Raw genomic sequence first — 20895 nt, 5'->3', positions numbered from 1 at the left:
CTCCAGAACATTTGCCATCTTTTCTTTGAAAACGGTGAAAATGTTTCTTTCGCACCCAGAAATATCTTCTCATCAAAACCCTTCTCACACGATTATTATCCCCTTCACCATTTCTTTCTCATCAATATTTCTTGTTTTCCTCTCTCTTTTGGTGGATTCACTGAAAGTTTCTCTTGTGATCCAGATATTAACCGTGCTTCATCTTCTGTTTTGCTCTTTTCCTCTTCTGTGCCATCCTCATCCTCAATCGCATCTGACATCGTCAGAATCATTGTTCCAGCTGGAAAGTGCTGAAACAGTTCTCTTTTCAGATCATCCAAAGAAATGCGAATCGAGCGTTGCGATTTCCAGCAGCTCTCCACAAGCTCTCCAAACCCACTTTCTTCAACAAGAGCTGTCACGTCTGGCCTCTCCCCATTCAAGATCTTATCTCCCGCCACCTCTGCTGGATACTCTCCAAACGGGATATCCAGTGTCAGACACTCCCACAGCATCATCCCAATCGAAAACACAACTGATTCTTTTGTTGCTCCCATCTTCTTGTTCATCAGCAGCTCTGGCGCCTTCCACCTCAAACACTCTTTTTCTGTTGTATTCATCATCCTCAAATGCTGATGAAGGAAGGGAGTCACTATCATCACTGGCAGATGTCACAACAGTCGATGATGAGATGGATGATGAATCAGAGTCATCTGACAATAAATCAGAATGCATGACGATGCAGATCACCATGTGTTCTGAAAACAACACAATGTGAGGACTCAGAGTGGAAAGAGAAGATAATCCATTTTCCATTTCATCAAACGAATGGAGTGCCAGATTAGCCACCCAGAACAGGATCTGTGCAGCTGTCTGCTCCCTCTCCTGAAGAGTGCCAATTGCCATCTCCTTTGTCTTGTTCAGCCCATGCAACAACATGAACAGTGAATCCCTCAGATCCACAATCAATTTCTCATGAGGAGATGAGCAGGCCATTGCATCCACCAGATTCGACATCGAAGAGGTGGTTGGACACAGACTCTCCGATCGAACAAATGTTGAATCTGAATCTGATGTGTCTGTGGATGAAGTAGATGAAATGGATGGTGATGGTGTTCTCTTTCGAATCTCTTCTTCTTCAACCTTCTCCAGCATCCATTGAGGAATCTTGTCTGAGTCTTTCCCCAAGATATATTCTGTTGAGCCACATTCACTCAGCAAATGCTCTGACGACTCTGAGTGTCCCAAGCTTTTCTCATACACCCTCTTCTTTATCCTCTCTTCGTTCTTCTTCTCTGCCTTTCTCTCAGCCCTCCTCCACTGCTCCTCAGGAGACATCTCCATCGTCACCATCTCAAATGCCTTCGGATCCTTCCTAACTGTGTCATTCACAATCTCTCTCAAGTCTTTTGCTTCATTCTTTGCCTTTCTCCAACGAATTGTAACAATAACAGATACAATCAGAACGATCAAAAACAAAACAACAAATATCAGACAAAAAACAGCCCATGATGATTTCCCTTCTTTCCCTCCTTCAACAATCCTTTCATCTCCTTTTCCAACGCTTTCACTCCTGTTCTTCACAATAAACCGCTCTGTTGATGAAGGCGAATCTCCTTTCCCAAACACAATCCACACACTCACTTCTGTCTCTTCTCTCACTTTCTCCAGTTCTGAACATGAAACAAACGTGTGAATCTCATTCTCTGACACAAACCCTTCTTCTTCAATTTCCTTTCTCACTATCTCCTCCTCTTCCCCATTTTTCATGCTCATCTTCACTGACAAATCACATGGAAGAAGCAGCTTCCCATGAATCATCAACTCCACATTTCCATTTGGCTGAGAAATATTCTTCACCTCTTCCAAAATGGGGATGAAAAATGATGATCCTCTTTCAGCTGCTATCCCTCCCAATTCGCATCCCTCATCTAATATCCACAATGATGTATTTGGCAACATTCCATCTCCCCCTTTCACACTCACAGCATCCAATTCTCCATTCCCTTCACAAATCGCATTCCTTCTGGCTGATGGATATCCCTCAATCGATGGGTTGTTGTTCTCAAACTTTCCATTTTCAATCTTCATACTCCCTCCACTCACCCACAACCCACCTCCCTTGCTCTTCATAATCGTTATTTCCCTCATCTCCACTCTGCTCTTCTCAACATCAACCAATGATCCATTCCATTTGCATAATCCCTCTTTTATCTTGTTTTCTTCATTGATAACCTCGATTTCTTTTTCTCCATCAAACACACATGCCTCAATCCTCACATTCTTGGATTTTCTTATCTGTATCATGCTTCCCTTATCAACCGAATTCACACACTTTCCAAATGAGCTGTTCAGCACACTCACATCTTGCTCTGCATTATCTATCCCAATCACACACCCCTTTGACATCAGAGTCACATTCTCAACTCCCATCTCTTTCATTTCCACCTTCGCTTTCCCTCCAACACTCACAACATCTCCCTCACATTCTATATTCGATATTCCTGTTTCATCAATTGTCACATCTGATTCTTCACAAAATGAAAGAATTGATCTTGTTGAATGAATATCCCTGAATGTTGTTTCTGATATCTTCAGCTCTCCACTTTCCACACTCACAATTGAACTGTTCAGCTTCATGAACTCAACTGTTGTTGTTGGGGAAGAAGAAAAGAATTCACATTCTTGTATTTTTGTCATTCCATTCTTCACTTTCATGAGACAATTGTGAGTTGATTCAAATCCATTTTCAAACTGGAATGAGCACCTCTCCACTGAACATTCATTCACAAACTCCATCACACAATCCTTCTCACCTGATTTCTCAATCTTGCAGTTCAACCGAACAATCCCCTGTGCCTTTTTCAATGAGTTCACAACCAGATCTCCAATCACACACTCCTTCCTCACAAACCCTTCCCCATAAATCAGAATCCCATTCATCACCCCTTCCTCGATGTGCTCAACCCCACAGTCGATGCTCGCACACGGAATGCTCTGTGCCCCACATCCCCTCCCATCACTCCCTCTCCCACTCACAAACACCTGTGCCGAATAATAGAATGTGATCAGCAGAATCAGATCAACATCCGTCTCACTCTCAACATCCCTCCCACAGATCGAGTTGTTCGAGTTCAGTGACTCCTGGTTGTAGTTCAGTGCAAACAGTGTTTCGTTGATCTGGTGCTCAATCGAGTGGCATCTGACAAACACGTCTTTCCCCACATGTGCCTCATTCATCACAAACAGGATATTCACAATCTTGAAATTCAGAGGCGGAATCTGACTCTCATTCCCATAATTCGCATGTGGGTCAGACCCATCAATGAACAGCCCTCCTCCACACCCTGTCTCACTCGAGCACTTGCACATCGAAAACGAGCTCCCATTCACTTTCAACACCGACTCCCCACTCTTCAGCACCACTCTCATCCCCCCTCCTTCATCACTCAAACCACTCTTGCAACTCGACATCGAACACTCATCCACCACACACTCCACCCCATCCTCAAATGATCACACATCAACAACACTTGCTCCAATCCCTTCTTTTGTGATGTTCGCAAATGAACATCCAACAACCCTCAGAACTGGTCTGTTCCCATTTGAAAATACCTTCTTTTCTCCATTCATCTGGTTATCCTCTTCCATCATCGAAATCAGGCTCCTTTCTATCACACCAGCAAATGAAATGTTCACATTCTGAAGTGTCACCTCACCTGCACTTGGCCTGAAGGCAATCAACCCTTTCAACTCTGAAATCAAACTCAACGAACACCTCTCAATCACAACACTCCCCCTATTCACCCTCATCACACAATATCCAAAACTCTCTGCCACCCCCCTCCCTGGCCCAAATGAACAATCTGACACTGACAATAATGTGTTTGCTCCAGAGGATTCAATCAACACTGAATGATGGGTGGTGATGGCTGGCTTGGTGAACGACACATTCACAAATGACAGACTCACATTCGAGGATATCATTGAACCATCAGACAAATCATTCTCATCTTCATCACTGATCGTCACTCCTGTCCCTTTCTTTGTCCCTTCAATCACAACTTTTTGTGACTCTGATATTGATGAAGAAATTGAAGATGAAAATGAAGAAGAAAATGAAATGGAATGACTCAGCAACCCTGATCCCACAATGGAAATATGTGTTTCCCCTTCTCCAAGTGTTGGATATCGAAGTGACATCAGGTGGTCAATCGATGAGCATGGTGCCTCGGAATACCCACACCCACTGAAGTCTCCTCCTTTCTCAACTGAAACAAACCCATCCCCACTCCTATTCCTCCACAAATACACAACCAGTGGAATCACATATCCCTCCTCTCCTGTCGTCTTCCTCTCCCATCCACACAACTCATCCAATGATCCCAACTCCTCTTCCTTTATCTCCCATTTCAGGTGCTCCTCATTCACAATCTCACTCAGATCCCATCCTGATACAAACACATTCTTCCCTTTCCATCCATCACATCCCTCAAGTTCCATCCCTTCCATCACATATGTTCCCATCTCATCCGCCAGCTTCACAAACATCCCTCCTCCCATTCCTCTCCCTCCTTCCTCAACATCCTCTCTTGGCACTTCACATCCTGAATATTTCACTCCTTTCATTTCCAACCTCCCTCCCTTCCCCACTGATATCTTCATCCCTCCCCCTTTCATCCCACTCCTCCCTGAACACACTGATGACAAATTGCATCCCTCAATATTCACAATCCCATTCACACCCATCTCCACATTCAAACATCCTCCTCCTCCACTCCCACCAACAACTTCCACTCCACTCATTCGGCTGCTATTCATCTCCAATTCAACTCCATTCGAAACAACAATTGGCGATTTCCCACTCATTCTCACTCCCCCTTCCATCACAAATCCATTCACAATCAGCCCTCCTCCCTCAACACATATCACATTGTATCCAATCACTTCATCATTGACAAATGAGACTGAACAGCTCGTGATTGTGATGGTTGATGATGATGAGGAGGAGTGGATAAATCCACTTCTCCTCCCATTCATTTCTTCATTCAGCACAAATGACAAATATCTCATCTCAAATGATTTTGCGCACTCAATAAGGTTATTTTGATTAATCGATCCTTCATCTCTCACAACCACCCTCATCCCCTCTTCTTTCCCTGAAACACTCAAATCAAATGAAACCACTTTCATCTCATTCTTTATCCATGATTCTGATGCAACTTCGATTTCATGAACATTGATGCTCGCTCTCTTCCCAACACAATAATCAATCGTCAAACACCCAAACTCCTCAAACCCACAATGGCTCTGATCCAGCGCCCTCTCTCCTCTCCCATCAACTCTCAGCTTTGTCCCGATTGAACACAAATACACAAACAGCGGAATCACTTCCCCTCCTCTCCCATCCTCACTCCCACACAACTTCACAACATCTGTTGGAATCACACTTGAGTCAAAAAATGATAATGAACTTCCATTCACTTTCCACTCCAACAACACTCCTCCACCACATTCAACAAACACATCCTTCCCATATTGAGCTTTGTTATTCTCCCCAAACACAAACAAACCCTCTCTTCCCGATTCCATTTTCATTGAGCCATCCCTGCTCTCCATCACAATCATCATCCCCCCCCTCTCCCTTCACTTCTCCCACCTGAACTCTCCCCTGAACCCTTCGCCTCACACCCATCAATCACACAACTCCCATTCACAACAACACTCATCCCTCCTCCTCTTCCACAAACACACCTGCACCCCTTCACAACACACGACTCAATCACAATTATCCCATTCTTCCCCTCATCTCTCTCTGCCCCAACCACTCCACTCACCCATCCTCCATCTCCATTTCTCTTCTCAATGTTGTTCACCTCACATCCGCAAAACACAACTGATTCCACCCCTTCACCAAACTCAATCACTGAATGCTCTCCAAATCTCAATGTCTCTGTGATCACCAATCCCTCCACTTTCACTTTTCCCCCAACCACATTCACAAAACAATATCCAATGGAATTCTCAGAGGGACAGACAACAGAACAGTCAGTGAGTGTGAGGAGTGTGGAGTTGGATGAAATCAGAGATGATGATGATGCACCAGTCAGAACAGATGGAATACAGAATTTGATGTTTCTTATTGAACATTTGCTCTGAACCTCAATCAGACAAGATGACTCAAAATTCTCTGGCGCTTTCACCCCAACTTCCATCCCTTTTGTGGCACATGAAATCTCCCATTCAAAGGAGTCTGTCATTCCAACCTCTTCAGCAAGCTCAAATCCTGGATCCAATTCGATCTTCTTGTTTTTGCCTGGATATCGCACCTGTGCAGCGTGGGTGATGGTGGCACACGGATAATAGTCAAACCCACAGAACCACGAGTCGAATCCACCCAGCCCATCCTTCCCCTTCCCCACATGCGCTGCATCTGGATATGAATCCAAATACACATTCAGTGGGAATAGCCCCATTGTTGTGTCACTCCGATCATATCCCACCAGCTCATTGTATTTTGAACTGTCATGTTGGACATTCAGCGTTGAGGAGCTTATTCCCCAGCTCGCTGAATTGCTCCCATTCACAAACACATAATTCCCACCCAATGAAGCAGAACACCCTGAGAAGTCAACTGACACAATCGAGAAGTCAATCGAGTTGTCAGCCAGATTCAACATCATCCCTCCTCCATATTTCCCACTTGTGCATCTATTCATTGTTGTTGTTGCTTCAACCTGAAGCTTGCTCGTATCTGTTTCCAACTCAATCTTGATCCCTCCACCACTGCCATTCTCACACTCACAATCCTCAATTGTCACATTCTGAACAACAAATGTCTCCCCTTCTGCAACACTCTTTCCCACAACCACTCCATCTCCTTCTGTCAACTTCACATTCTTCACAGTCAAGTTCGCCAGAATGCTCTCTCCAGAAGCAGTGGCTGTCAAAAACAGGGCAGATGAGGAGGATGAAGAAGAAAAAGATAAAACAGATTCTGAGAACAATGATTCTGAGACATTCATATCTTTGATCTCCACACCAACCATCGACAGCTGTGACAGCGCCACCACAAACACTGATGATGATATCACATATTCTCCAACATTACTCGTTGTGATCACAACATCCTCCAATGAAAGTGACCCACCTCCATCAGATACCACAGCCACATTCGGAGAAGAAGAATCTGCTATTGAGTTACAGTCAACTTTCATGTGCAACAAACCAAGATGACCTGTTGAAACACTGAACAGCGATCCAGTTGATGAAAGGGATTTCATTTCAATCGAACTTGTTTCCCTTCCTTTCCCAATGACTGAAATCTTCTTTGTCCCAATCTCAATCGTTGTTGCCTCTCTTTGATGATTCCCTTCCAGCAGAGTGATTGTCAAGCTAATTTGTATTTCACACATCTCATATCCCTTCTTCATTGTCAGACAAGGATATGTGGTATTTGCCCCACAAAGTGGAGATGCATCATTTCCATTCACCGAAACATAAATCGTCTTGTCCTTCAGCCAATCCTTCTTTTCTGTGTGCTGAAATTCCCAACTCCCTGAATAAAAATAGTTATATTTGTAACACACTCTTCTGTCGTTTGTATTTGTAGTTAAACAATCCAAAAACGGATTTGAATTTAAGTGTGCACTATAGTAGTCCATATAACACACATCATCCCCATTTGGAGAAGATGTGCTTCTGCAATAACATTCGTGGAAGAAAAGAAAAATGCAATAAATGCCATCCTCTGGAATTGTTTGTTTGTCAGTTTCCAGAAGCAATCCTCCACCGTCTTGTCGGGCAGAACATGAAAAAAACTGAATGCTCCTCATTTTGAATGCAGCTGGCACACCATAGCAATGCATGCCTCCGCCAACTGTGTTAGTAACTGAGCAAAAAGTGAAATTACAGTCAAACATGCATGCATTCTCCCCATTCCAATTCTCTGATCCAATGCAATCTGTTCCTAAAACATCAAAACTGTATAGATTTAACCCTCCTCCATAGCTATTTGCTTTGCAATTCTGGAATTTACATCCACTAATCACAACACACGTTGAAATCGAATATAAGAATACCCCACCCCCATATTGATATAGTGCGGTACAATCGTTAATTGAATTATTCTCGATTTTAACTTCTTTTATAAATGCGCACATTATTCCCCCTCCGCAACTGTGTGCAGTACACTCATTGAACATGCAATATGAAATACGCACCGATGCCGATGACTGGCTGTACATGCAGATAGCCCCGCCACTTGACACTCCATCAACATATGAACCCTCTGTTCCTGTAGTCTTCGATCCGTTCCACTCACACCAAACAAAAGTGTTTGTTCCATTGAATGTTGTATTCTGTCTCCCTGGTGTTAGCTTATTGTCTGCAGATCCTTCACATGCAACATTTCTTGTCCGATAACACCCAATGAATGAGGTGTTTGAAGCAGATAAGGAAGCCAAGGGATTGTTGAGGGAAGGAATAATCCCGCCATCATATGCATCGCAAACTGATGAGAATGAGCAGCTGTTCATCAAACATGAGGTTTGGGAAAATATTGTTGTTGGAGGTGAGCATGCCTCATTTGCTGTTGAAATATTGAAAAATGTCAGTTGTGAGAGTGAAATAAGAGGAATGGAAGGTGATGAGAGGAATGGGGCTGACGAGACACAAAAAGATGAAAAATGGGAAGAACAAATAGAAACAATGTCATTTTTTGAAAATTTCCCTTCCAACGTTTTTGATGAAAATAAAGAAGGAAATATCTGTTCAGTCAAAGTTGAAGGCGATCTGAGTGAAATGTTGGTGAATAATCCACAGCTCCCACAAAAATCAAAGGGGGGCATCTCTCTCTCAACTCCAATCACACATCCACTCAACTCAACAAAACTTTCATCCGATGCCCTGAGCACACCCTCCCCACCCATTTCCCTCAACCCCAACAAATTCAGTTTCATTGATGAATTGACCAGAATAAGACATCCCTCAACCCCACTCCCACCACACACACCCTCCTTTCCCCATATTTTCCACTCGTCACAAAAACCGGATTTTTGAACTTTCTCGATCCTTCTTCTTCCTTCATTCCATTGTTTTGTGAATTTCTTCATCATTCTCTCCTCTTTCCAGGTTTCTCTCACTCCACATTTTTTTCCATCAATATATGTATCAAATAAATTATCATCTCTATATTTGCTATTTTGAATCGTCTCTCGCCATGTGCCTTCAGGATAATCCAATTCTCTTCCATTCAATGAATTTTCGGTAAGTCTTGTTCCATCTCTTGTAGCATCATTGCACACGCATTCAACACAAATTGTCCACACAAAATAAAATATTCCCGACAGCACCAATACCATGCCTGTCCAACTGCTTTCTTTTCTTTTTTCTATTGCAGACAAATATGGGCACTCCAATAATAAAAAACATTTATCTTTTGTTGAATATTGTATTATTATATTGAAATATGTATTTTCATTTGTTGTTTTTCATTTTCAATTTCTTGATCCAATGAATAATAGAGAATGATTCATCCATTCTTGTTGATGTTCTGATATTTCAGCCGTCACTCTCCGTCCAGCGATATATGCCTCTGAGATGGAACAACATATGATTTAGAGCATATAATTTTGTTGGATGTGTTTTCATGAGAAAAAGCAATTGGGAAAGAAATGAATGATGTGAAGATTGATGAAAACAGATGAATGGAACAGATATGAGCGATGGAAGTTTTGCGATTCTGCACCACATATTAATGTATGTCTTTTGGTGGATTATTTGTGATATTTTTATTTGAAGAGATTTTTGATGTTTTGAAAGAAATGATTATTTTTGCCAAGATTGGCTGAAATGGACACTTTTGGCAAAAGGGATGGGATGTATGGAACAAGGTTATATGAGCATTTGGATTGGGCTTTTGATGTGTTTTTCTTGCAGAAAGAGATGGAATTTATGTTAAAGGGAAAAAGGCCAAAATGTGGAATGGGTGATAAAGGACATATTTTTTGTTGAGGCAAAGGGGTTGCAGGGAATGAATGAAATTGCGATTGGTATGAGGCAAACTCTGTTTTATTCTAATCTTTTCATGAAAAATGTATTTGTTTGTTTTATTGAAGTTTTTTTCATTGATAGGGCAATAAAAGTAATAAGAGAAAAAACCTGATGGATTTCTATTTGCTGGGAGATTTCGTTTTTTGAGAAAGAGAAAAGGAGTAATTGCACACAGAGTGACATAACTAGGTTGAAGGCTATTTTTTTATAATTGGAATACTATTTTAGAGAGAACAACAGACAGCATTGATGATTGTGAATGCGAAGGAAAGCAGCAGATGCAGCCGAAACAATTCTTTCGAACTTTTTTGGATCATTGTTCTTCAACATCGCTTTTGGAAGAGAAGAGAAGAGAAAAGAAATGGTTTTATGTTCACTCATTAACATATTTGCAAATATGAAAGATGTTTTCTTCACAGTGAAAGCATTTCATCATCATCTTCTTCTTCTTCATATTTTTCATCATTTTCGTTGGAAGTGGATGAAAAGCTCCAAAGAAACTGAATATGAAATTGACCCATAAAAAATTTAAGCCATTTCCTTTTGTGATTGAGCTGCTGAAAAGAAGAAAAAAGAAAAGAAGAAAAAAGAAAGATTGATTCTTCTTCATCATGTTGCTTCTCATCGGGTGTTGCACATCAATTCCTTTTGAACACAGCCATTTGTGGTTGCCTTCTTCTTTCATCTGCGCTGCTGTTCCTGTTTGTTGTTTGGCTGGGCAAACCTCCAAACACACACACCACACACACCACAATCATCATTGCCATCATCATCATCATCATTTTCTTCTTCTTCCTCTTCTTTTTTATCATCTTTCTCTTCTCAAAACTTCTTCGTCTTCTTCAAATTATTTACAAAAAGAATCATCCAAAACAAATTCCCCTGTTCAGGGCCGTTTCTCTCTCCTTACATTAATTCCGCAACTCAGTTGAAAACAGACATGTCAAATGAAAATGACAAGAAATAAGAAATGTTTGCAGGAAAAATGTGAACAAAGACAGAAAATGTTAAAAGGAAGAAGAAAAAGAAGAAAGAGAAGAAAATAGAAAGAGAAGAGAAGAGGAAGATAACCAAATGCGGAATGAAAGATTGAATTTATGAAGAAAAGAAAAGAAAGTGCCATATTCTGAAGTCAATCAACATGAAGAAACAGAGACACGAATGAAAACAGAAGGAGAAGAAGAAGCAGAAGCAGAAGCAGCAGCAGCAGAAGAAGAAGAAGAAGAGGAAATCGAAGAGAAAGCAGAAGAAGATAATGAACTTGCACAAAAGATGCTTCAAAGGATGAAGATGAATGTGGAGAAGAAAGAGAAGAAAATAGAAAGAGATGAAGATAAGGAAGAGTTTGATGAATTTGAAGAAGAAATAAAAGATGAAGGAGGAGTCAGATGAGAAACAGAAAAAGAAGAAAATAGAATGAGAAGAAAGAGAAGAAGAAGAAGGAGAAGAAGAAGGACTTGAGAGAAGAGAGAAGAACATCAGAAAAGCTGAGGATTGTCAGGGGAAGAGCTGGCGAGTGAATTTGGAGGAAGTTTAAATGGATCATTAGCTTTTGCTTCCTCCTCTTCTTCTTCTCATTTATCTGCTTTTTCTTCCTTTTCGCCAAAGCAGCAAAAAAATCAACGAAACAAACAAAAAAATCAACTTTTTCAATCAGCCAAAAATTCTTCTTCTTCTTCTTCTTCTTCTTCTTCAACAATAAATCTTTCATCGTCACTCACAACATCTTATTCACTTCAGCTCGTTTTATTTTCAGTTGTTTTTGGGCATTCCACAAATCACTCAGCAGAAAAGTCGATTCTGCATTTTCCTTCTTCTTCACAGTGAAGTCATCTGCTTCCTCAGAAAATGCAGCATGTTTCAGTCACTTCGCAGCACATCTGCCATCTCATTGGAAATCCAATCATTTTTGCTGTTTCATTCTTCCTTCACTCACAACTCCACCATCTTCAAGAGAAGAACAGAAATTGCAATCAGAAGTTGTTGTGTCTTCATCTTTTGAATGGAACAGAGCGATTGATCTGCAAATGCCACAGACGAATTTGTGTCATCTGAAGAAGCTGAACAGCTGGAGAAGAATGATGAAGTGGGTGAAAATGATGATATTTTTCTTTTAAAAGAATATTTTCAACAAATCATCAAAATGTGATGTTTTCATCTTCTTCATGTTCTTTTTCCTTTTATTTCTCTTGCTCATTCAAGACTGGCTGTGAGCATGTTTTTTCGATGTGACTTTTTGATGAGGCACATTGGAACGGGAAACAGAAAGAGAAAGAGAGCTTTTGTGGCAGAGAAGCAGCAATCAACTCTCCAATTGAGAAAAGAAAGCATCTTCATCTTTTCAATCACATTTATCTCATAAATACGCTTTTCGTTAACATGACTTTAACTTCTCTTCTTCGTTTCTCAGAAATCATTTGACATTTGGGAAAACAAGGGAAGAAAGGAAAAAGAACAAAAGATTGTTCAAAAGAGGAGAGAAGAGAAGTTATTGGAGACGATGGATGACAAATTTTATTTATTTATTTATTTATTTTTGCCCGACAGATCATTAAAAGAAAAGAAGAAGAAAACGAATAATATCAAAAAATTTATCCCTCTTTTTTTTATTCAAGATCTTTTTGTTTCTTCATTTCATCAAAATGAAGTGAGATAAAAAAAGTAATTGCAAAAGAAAGATGCAAATGATTGTTTGTTTTCGATTTTGTGAGATGATGAAAAAAGAAAAAATGAAATTCCATTTCGCAAAATTCAAAGCATTTCTTTTCCTTAAACAGTCACAAAATAATCAGAAATATTCAACGATATGTAGCCAAAACCACAATGTTGATCTTTCAGAAAATTCAACATTTTATGAAAGCTGATAATGACATCTTCATATCCTTCTTCCTCCATCTTTTCAAAAATTAGTTTTTTTGCTGCCTTTCTTTTCGCTTTTTCAATTATATCACCCTTTTCTTCTTTCAATCGATTTGAAACATTCATAAAATACACCAAGCCATGCAGTGTCATAATGTTATCCATTTTGTCTGCTGGATTTCCTCCAAAAAGAGCCCAACAGCTCTGCCTTTCAACAAGTTTTTGATTTCAACTGCTTTTTTCCCCGCTGTTGTTTCAAACAAATAATCGCACCAGTATCTAATTCCTTCGCAATTGTCCTTTGCTGCACGAAATAGCTGAACAATGCAACGGATAAGCTCAATGCACTCTTCATTCATCAATCGGCAATTGCAAAAATATATATTCAATGTTTTGATCCATCTCATCAAAATCATCTCTTCTCCCCTTCCTTTTCCTCTTTCCTCTTCCTTTTTCTTCCTATCCATGCACTTCCATAATTCTCCAACCTCTTTTGCTGCCTCTCTCCCAAAATGCACTTCATTCACAACCACTTCTTCCAAACTTTCATCTTCCTCAAATCTGTCCAGCAAACACTCCAAAACAGACTGATAAGCGAGTCGTGTCAGATTGTGATGGTCTTGATAATACAGGATAATATCTTTGATTTCATCCATGAAAAGTTTTTGTATCCTTTCATTTTCAAAAAAATTGAAAGAAAGCTATTTAAAAATGGAATAAAAAATGAAATAAATAATGAAATTAAAAATGTTCTGACATATTCCCCAAAATTGCTCAAGGTTAACAAAGCCATTTCAACTACTTTTTGAGCTTCTTTGTTTTCCTCCTTGTTCAACGCAACTTTCAGAAGATACGGCACACACATTGAAAACAATTTAGGCGAAACAAAGAAGCTGAGAAAAAGATAGCATTCGCAAAGATACGTTTGAAGCTTTTCGTTCTTTTCTTCTTTTTTCTTCTTATCTTCTTCAAAAATCATCTTCTCTAATCTTGCATCCAGCAAAGATCTTAAAAAGTCCGGATCCCTTATATTTTTTTGCGCTTTACGATATCCAATGTGCTTCAGCAACAAAATGGCATTTTCCAACGATAGTTTCTTATCTTCTATCATTTTGTTTATTCTGTTGAACAGTTCGGTTGTGAAAGCAGATCTGAATTCTTTTTCATTCTTTTCTTCAATCAAAGAATTCATTCCAAGGATTTTCTGTCTTTGTCCATTCTTTTCGAAATGTTTTTCATTCCGAAAACAGTTTTGCAGAAATTACAAGAAAAAAAATTTTTCAATCAAGATTTTGTTTCTGCAATGATATCAAACCAGTGCATTATTTTGTGCGTTATCAACATTCAAGATTCATGCAAGCATTGCGGTTACAAAGCTTCACATAAAAAAAGGCTTTTGTGAATGTGTGTTTCTTCATTATCAAAAAATGAATTAAAATGTTAAAACTCGTTAAATATTTCTAATAAAATGATCACTGGGGTTAAAATTCCATTTTTGTTTTCAATCCATATGTGTAATGAAACCTATAAAATGATTTGATCATTTACATAAATAAATATCAATGAATGAAAATTTCGGAAAACAACTATTTTATGTTTATGATGGATTTGAACGTTGTTTATAAATTAAAATAAAACCAATCGTGAATGATTGCATTATCGTATTAAGCAAAAACTTAATTTTTTGAATTCCAAAATTGTAAATTTCAACAAAATTTAGATAAACCTGTAAATGAATGGTAACAATTGTTTATTGAACTTTTGACTTTATGTTTGGATAAATTATTTTTATAAAACAAATTGTTTTCCACTTCATTGAAAAAATATCAAACTTTTTTGTAAAATTAGCAAAAAATGCTTTTTATATGAAAGATATTAAATTAAATCATATATTATTGTGTTTAAGTCTTCTTCCTGTAAAAAATGTTATTTTTAAAAAATAAAGTTTTTAATGAAAAAATTTAAAATTTCTGGATTTTGTGGAAATACTTACTTTTATTTAAAATTAATATATAATCTATAAATAATATTTTTATTTCGAAATATTTTTTTTTTTTTTTTTTTTTTTTATTTTACAATTTATGTGTTAATGAAAAAATTATTTTGAATGAACAAAGTGGCTTTATACCCCTTGAAACCAACCAATTTCTCGTGGGTGTTTGATGGAAGGTTTTAAACCCCTTCGCCCCCTACCCCCATTTTCCCCCATAAGAAACAGGCTTCATTTCAAAATACATTTTTAAAAGTTTATGTTTATTTCTTTTATATAAATAATCAAACCTTAATTTCAAAAATTGGGTCATAAACCTTTTGTAATATAAAAAAAAAAAACATTTAAATAAATATTAAACTTATAAAAATGATTTATTTGTTTTTTCTGTTTGTAGTTATGTATTCAATGATCGAATTTGATTTTAAAATCAGTTTCAAACATTGACAAAATGAAAGGACGTGAGTGAACATTATCTGTAGAACTAAGAATATTATTTCCTGTGGATGCAATAAGAAACGAGGCAATGCAATATTTTTGGAATTCTTTTTGATGATTTTTGGTTATTGGATGGCCAAGGGGAATGCAACAATTTTATCAATAACACAAAAAGACATAATGTATGTAATTTATATAGTTCTATTGATTGTGAAGATATTTCCGTCTGTATCCTCTCCAAAGTGCAGGAATGTGAGTTATTGTTGAAATGGCCAATCTCCGCTTTGTGGAGCAATACGATGAGAATGGAGCTGATTATAATATAGGCATTGGGAAATAAAGGAATATGTGCAATATTCATAATTTTTTTAAATTTAACTTGTAACGAGAAATAAAAAGAAATTCAGGGAACTGTTTGAGAAATAAAGACATAAAGAAAAGAATTTCTGAAAATATGCATTGATTGACTGGGCTGAAGAACTTGAATAAATACGAAATGATAGCAGGAGAAAATGTCAAATGAGTGATTGAAGACAGAGATCCAATGCTTGAATTACTAATTAATCTTGCATTTTTCAGAAAAGCATTGTTTGGGGAAAAGCAATGAAGGCCGACACCTACAGAAAAGGAGCTGATCACAAAAGTGAGATGCGACAAAAAAGTCAAAAGAAATACATTTAATATTTCTTTTGGTGCTGCTGAGCATCTGACGAACGAAGCCATTTTCTTTCTGCAAAAATGAGATTGGAAGAGGGAAAAATAGCGAAAACAACTTTCCCACGAGATGCGTCCGAGAAATAAATCAACAAGATTATTTTTCTGCATACAATTGTGGACATATGATTTTGAAGGAAAGTGATTTTTCCCGAATCCAACTTCAGTTGCATCAGAATGAAGAGAGCGACAAATATTTCGAATTGTGCTCAGGGGACTCTTTTGTGTTGTTATGAACAGCCATTGGAAAGTCCAGATGTTTTCCATTGATCTTCAAGGCCTTCAGCCAGGCACGATTTCAAATGAGTATCCAAAGAGAATCTTTCTGTTATCAACATCGCTTTGTGATGAAAGGTCACCTTTGCCTGCGAATTCATGACTCAACTCAATCAATATTTCTGTAACCTGTCCATTTACATCTTCTTTTTTTCCAACCGTTATTTCATTCAATCTTAATCATCATTGAGCTGTTTGTGGATGTTTTTGATCATCTCCTTCATTTAATTTCTTCATCTTCTTCATCATCATCTTCTTCTTTTGTATTTTGTTTTTCAATCAAAACAGAAATATTGAAGAATGAAAGTGAAAAAGTGAAGATAGACTTCTCCATTGAACACATCAATCATTTACATCAAAGCTGTTGATTCATTGACTTCTCATTCTCAATTTCATTCTCAGCAACCAAAAATGAAAAGTTTAATATTTGAATGAATGCATAGCTTTTGTATTGGGCTTGAGAAAAAAAGGAGGTTTGGAAGAATGGATTTTTGGAACATTTCATGAATTGAAGAAAAATGGAGAGGAAAAGAACAATGTTGAGCATTGATAAAGGGAGATCAGTCAAGAAAACAGAATAAAGATGAAAAATGATTGATGAATGAAAAAATATTCATTTATGCGAAAGCAAAGCAGCTGAAGAGGAAACACAATTGAAGAAGAACTTTTGGATGATGAAGTGAGAAAAGAATGTGAGTGAGGTGTCTTCTCTTTCTCCATCAATTGGAAAAAGCAGAAGAAAACAGAATGATGAAAGAAAAAGGAAGAAAGAAATGGAATTTGATTGAGATATTGAAGAATTGTATTTTTTCAAATTGTGCTTTCCATGTATTCAGAAGGAAAAGTGGAAGAAAAGTTCGTCAAAAGTGGAGGAAACGGAAATGGAACAAAAGATAGCCCTATTGGAAAGATAAGTGATGCATATGATAAGCTTAATGGTGATACAAGTTCAACTTCATACATCATTACAATTATAAAACAAGAAGATGGTCAACCTGCATTAGTAGCAGGAGTGAATACATTTGACAAAGAAAAACCATTAATGATCCAAGGAAAACAAAATGAAGGTGCAAATGGGACTCCTGAGTTAGTGGAAATAAACTGCACATATCTTACTGAGGGTAATGGTAATAGTGATACTAACACGGATCTGTTCACTTGTAAGCAAAATGTGACATTCAAGTATCTGAAGTTTATATATCCAGTGTCACTTGGAAATGCATCTAATGATGACAACACGTTGGCTATTATCCGTTTGGTTGCAAATTCAGGGGGATCAATTTCAGGGTCATCTGATCATTCATCCATGACAACAAATACAAATAAACTATCACCTAATCTGACAATTAGCACTTGCCAATTTGTTCGTCCAACAGAAACAGGAACAGCCAATATTCATCTGGTGAAGGTGGAAGCAGGTGAATTCAACATGGAGGCAGTATCTTTCAGTGATGATAACAACACTGCTAAGTTTTCAACCACTCCGTTTTTGTTTGACAAAGCAACAAAAGTGACATTGATTGCATCGACATTGAATAACATAGAGTCGAGTGCAAGTGCAGTGGTGAAGATTGGGGGAAACAATAGTGAAAAGATAGAAGTCAATGTCCATGGATGCACATTTACCAATTGCAAATCAACAGAAGCATCTAATGCCACAAGTGGAGCATTGTATGTTGAAAGTAATGGAACAGATAGTACATTTAATATTTCAGAAAGTCCACGATATTCAAATGCAAAAACAACATTTACATCATGTGAATGTGCCAATGGGAAATCAGGTGGGATATATCTGAAGATGTCAGCAATTTCAAATGCAAATCAATTGACATGGTCTGAGGAAGATAAACTGACAGTTAGTGGGTGCAAAGCTGGTTCGGATAAACAGACATTTTTGTATCTTGATGTGAACAGTGAAAAGTTACAGGATATTGCCAAAGCAATGAAAGAGAAATTTGCCAAAAACTATGTGAAAGGAACAAATGACTGGTTTGTTGCAGCTAAGGGAACAAATAGTGAAGGTGAAGATATTGATTTCACTGCAGTATATTTTGATCCACATGAGGCATATGTTAAGAATGGAGGAAGTGATGACACAGCAGATGGAACAAAAACAAAACCATTTTAAACAATAAAAAAAGCTTATGAATTATTGGATAAATCAAAAGGTCCTGGAGAATTTTCCATAAAAATAATGAAAAATAAATCCAACAAAACAGTTACAGACGAAGCTATTACATTCTCAAAAGAGACAGGAATTACGATCGAAGGAGTGGTAGAAGCAGGGGACACTGGAAATGAAGCTGAGACTAAAGTTGAGATAGATTGTAGCACTGCAGATAAAGCTGATTTATTCACATGTCAAAAGACAGTGACATTCAAGAATTTGATATTCGACTTCAAATCAACATCTGAACTAGTCGCAAATGAACAGAAAGATAGTTCAAGCACATATGCCTTGATTCATGCTGATTCAGAATCAGTTTCTCTAACAATTGACACTTGTGATTTTAAGCTTACAATACAAACAAATACACTTGGGATGCTAACAAACACAGGGGAAGAAGTGAAATGTTATCTTGTGAAAGTGAGTGCAGGGACATTGACAATGAACAAGGTCGAATGCACTTCTGAGAACGAAGTGAAATTTTCAGAGACACCATTTTTGGTTGATGGAACAACAACAGCAGTGACAGCTGTATCATTGACATCATTGAATCTGAAGAAGATAACATCAAATGGAAGTGCTGTTATGAAAATTGTTGGCAAAACAGACACAGCTCTTTCAGTTATATTGGACGCATGCACATTCACAGAATGCAAATCGGAAGATACAACAACAGATACATGTGGAGCACTTTATGTGAAGAGCGAACATGCAGAAAGCACATTCTCCATTGGAAACACTGGGAAAACAACATTTGAAAAATGCACATGTGTAAAAGGGAAAGCAGGAGCAATATGTCTGGAAATGACAGGAATAACAAAAGCAGATGAACTGACATGGCCAGAAACAGGAGATAATTTAGTATTCACAGGGTGCAAGGCAGGAGATTCAGATTCAACATCTAATGCTGAAAAGAACACAGGATTGTATTTAGATGTGCCAGTCAGCCTTCACAGAGACATTGCAAAAGCGATGAAGCAAAGCTTTGCATCTGGATACAAGAAAAATGAAAATAAATGCTTTGTTGTTGCAAAAGGAACAGAGGATAGCTCTGAAGTTGATTTTACAGAAGTGTATTTTGATCCGAATACAAATGTGTATGTGAGTTCATCAGGAAGTGATGATGATACCAAAAATGGATTGAGCTATGACAACCCAAAGAAAAGTCTTGATAAAGCATACAAATTGTTTGGAGTGGGTGTTGGAGGAGAAAACTTCAAGATCAATATCATCAGAACGAATGAATCATTCAAAGCTGCAGCTGTTACACTTGAGAAATTTTCATTGATAACTATTGTGGGTGTGGAGAAAGCAGAGGAAACAGAAAAAGAAACAGAAGTGGAGATCGATTGTAATGTTAAATCAGAAAGTCATTTGTTCACATGCAAGAGTGAAGTTGAGTTCAGAGGAATATCCTTCTTGTTCCCATTGTCATTGGATGAGCCAGAGGAATCAAACACTGACACATCCTCATTGATTGTTGCAGAGGGTGCAGATGCTAAGTTGAGTATTGTGAACTGCAAATTTGTGAGACCAGAGCCAGATGCACCCAGAAATGATGAAGAAATTACCAAATTCCATCTTGTGAATGTGACAGAAGGAGAACTTATAATGAGTGGAGTTGAATGCAAGGGTGATAATGAAGTGAACTTCCAAGAATCACTGTTTGTTATTAACAAATCCTCTTCAGTCAAATTAGATACAGTTGAGATCAACAAAGTGAGTGTGACAGATGGAGCAGCAATCAACATCCAAGATGCAGCTGAAAAAGCATCGAGTGTTCGAATAGAAGGGTTGACCATGAATGGAGTGAAATCAGAGAATGGATTGTGTGTAGGTGTTATGATCAAGATGGTTGATGACGATTCGACAGTGGAAATGGGAAGAGGAAAGAAATGTTCATTCAAGTCATGTGAAGCAGCAAGTGGAAAGGCAGGAGCTATTCTCATTGAAGTGAAAGATGCAGTTGATAATTTGAAACTTCCGGGTGAAGGCAAACTTGAGTTAGGTGACAACAAAGGGAAAGATTCATCGGTGGCATCACTGTGCATCATTGCTCCAGACTTTGATAAGTTCAGCCAACAGAAAGACGCCTTTGCATTTGCGAAGGACTACAACGATGGCAACAAAGGATGGATTGTGGGGGCAACAGATGAAGAGGCTGCTCCTGAAGATGTGTATGAGAAATACCTGAAGGAGAAGAAAGATGAGCCAGAACCAGAAAAGAAGAAGAAGATGAGTGCAGGGACTGTGGTTGCTATTGTGGTTCCTATTGTGGTTGTGGTGGTAGTGGTGGTAGTTGTGATTATTGCAATTGTAGTTGTCAGGAAGAGAAGATCTCGGAACAACTGAAAAATAAATGGAGGAGTGCAGTCAGTGATTGTTGTTGATGCATATTGACAAAGAAAAGTGACACGCT

The 20895-nt window shown here is 38.2% G+C and overlaps 6 protein-coding genes across 6 annotated transcripts; 4 read left to right on the top strand and 2 right to left on the bottom strand.

Annotated features, from left to right (window-relative positions):
- Nucleotides 1–3495: 3495 nt before the first annotated feature.
- MONOS_6420 (uncharacterized protein) lies at nt 3496–5571 on the bottom strand (the record flags this gene model as incomplete). The annotated part of the gene is made up of 1 exon (XM_067876654.1): nt 3496–5571. The coding sequence occupies one exon, from the start codon at nt 5569–5571 to the stop codon at nt 3496–3498; it is 2076 nt and encodes a 691-aa protein (XP_067726290.1).
- Nucleotides 5572–5606: 35 nt separating this feature from the next.
- MONOS_6421 (uncharacterized protein) lies at nt 5607–8516 on the bottom strand (the record flags this gene model as incomplete). The annotated part of the gene is made up of 1 exon (XM_067876655.1): nt 5607–8516. The coding sequence occupies one exon, from the start codon at nt 8514–8516 to the stop codon at nt 5607–5609; it is 2910 nt and encodes a 969-aa protein (XP_067726289.1).
- A 1166-nt stretch (nt 8517–9682) lies between these two features.
- Nucleotides 9683–10144, top strand: MONOS_17666 (uncharacterized protein; the record flags this gene model as incomplete). The annotated part of the gene is made up of 4 exons (XM_067870607.1): nt 9683–9738; nt 9802–9872; nt 9951–10031; nt 10098–10144. The coding sequence occupies 4 exons, from the start codon at nt 9683–9685 to the stop codon at nt 10142–10144; spliced, it is 255 nt and encodes an 84-aa protein (XP_067726288.1).
- A 1049-nt stretch (nt 10145–11193) lies between these two features.
- On the top strand, nt 11194–11424 carry MONOS_6422 (uncharacterized protein; the record flags this gene model as incomplete). Its single annotated transcript, XM_067876656.1, has 1 exon — nt 11194–11424. The coding sequence occupies one exon, from the start codon at nt 11194–11196 to the stop codon at nt 11422–11424; it is 231 nt and encodes a 76-aa protein (XP_067726287.1).
- Nucleotides 11425–17135: 5711 nt separating this feature from the next.
- MONOS_6423 (uncharacterized protein) lies at nt 17136–18437 on the top strand (the record flags this gene model as incomplete). Its single annotated transcript, XM_067876657.1, has 2 exons — nt 17136–17430; nt 17581–18437. 2 exons carry the CDS (start codon nt 17136–17138, stop codon nt 18435–18437), a joined length of 1152 nt encoding a protein of 383 aa, XP_067726286.1.
- Nucleotides 18438–18503: 66 nt separating this feature from the next.
- Nucleotides 18504–20828, top strand: MONOS_6424 (uncharacterized protein; the record flags this gene model as incomplete). Its single annotated transcript, XM_067876658.1, has 1 exon — nt 18504–20828. One exon carries the CDS (start codon nt 18504–18506, stop codon nt 20826–20828), a length of 2325 nt encoding a protein of 774 aa, XP_067726285.1.
- Nucleotides 20829–20895: the final 67 nt, after the last annotated feature.

The sequence above is a fragment of the Monocercomonoides exilis genome (assembly GCF_001643675.1).
Source record: "Monocercomonoides exilis strain PA203 chromosome Unknown scaffold26-1319188, whole genome shotgun sequence".
Taxonomy (NCBI): domain Eukaryota; phylum Preaxostyla; order Oxymonadida; family Polymastigidae; genus Monocercomonoides; species Monocercomonoides exilis.
Note: the sequence above shows the minus strand (reverse complement) of the source record. Positions and strands in the feature narration are given on the sequence as shown.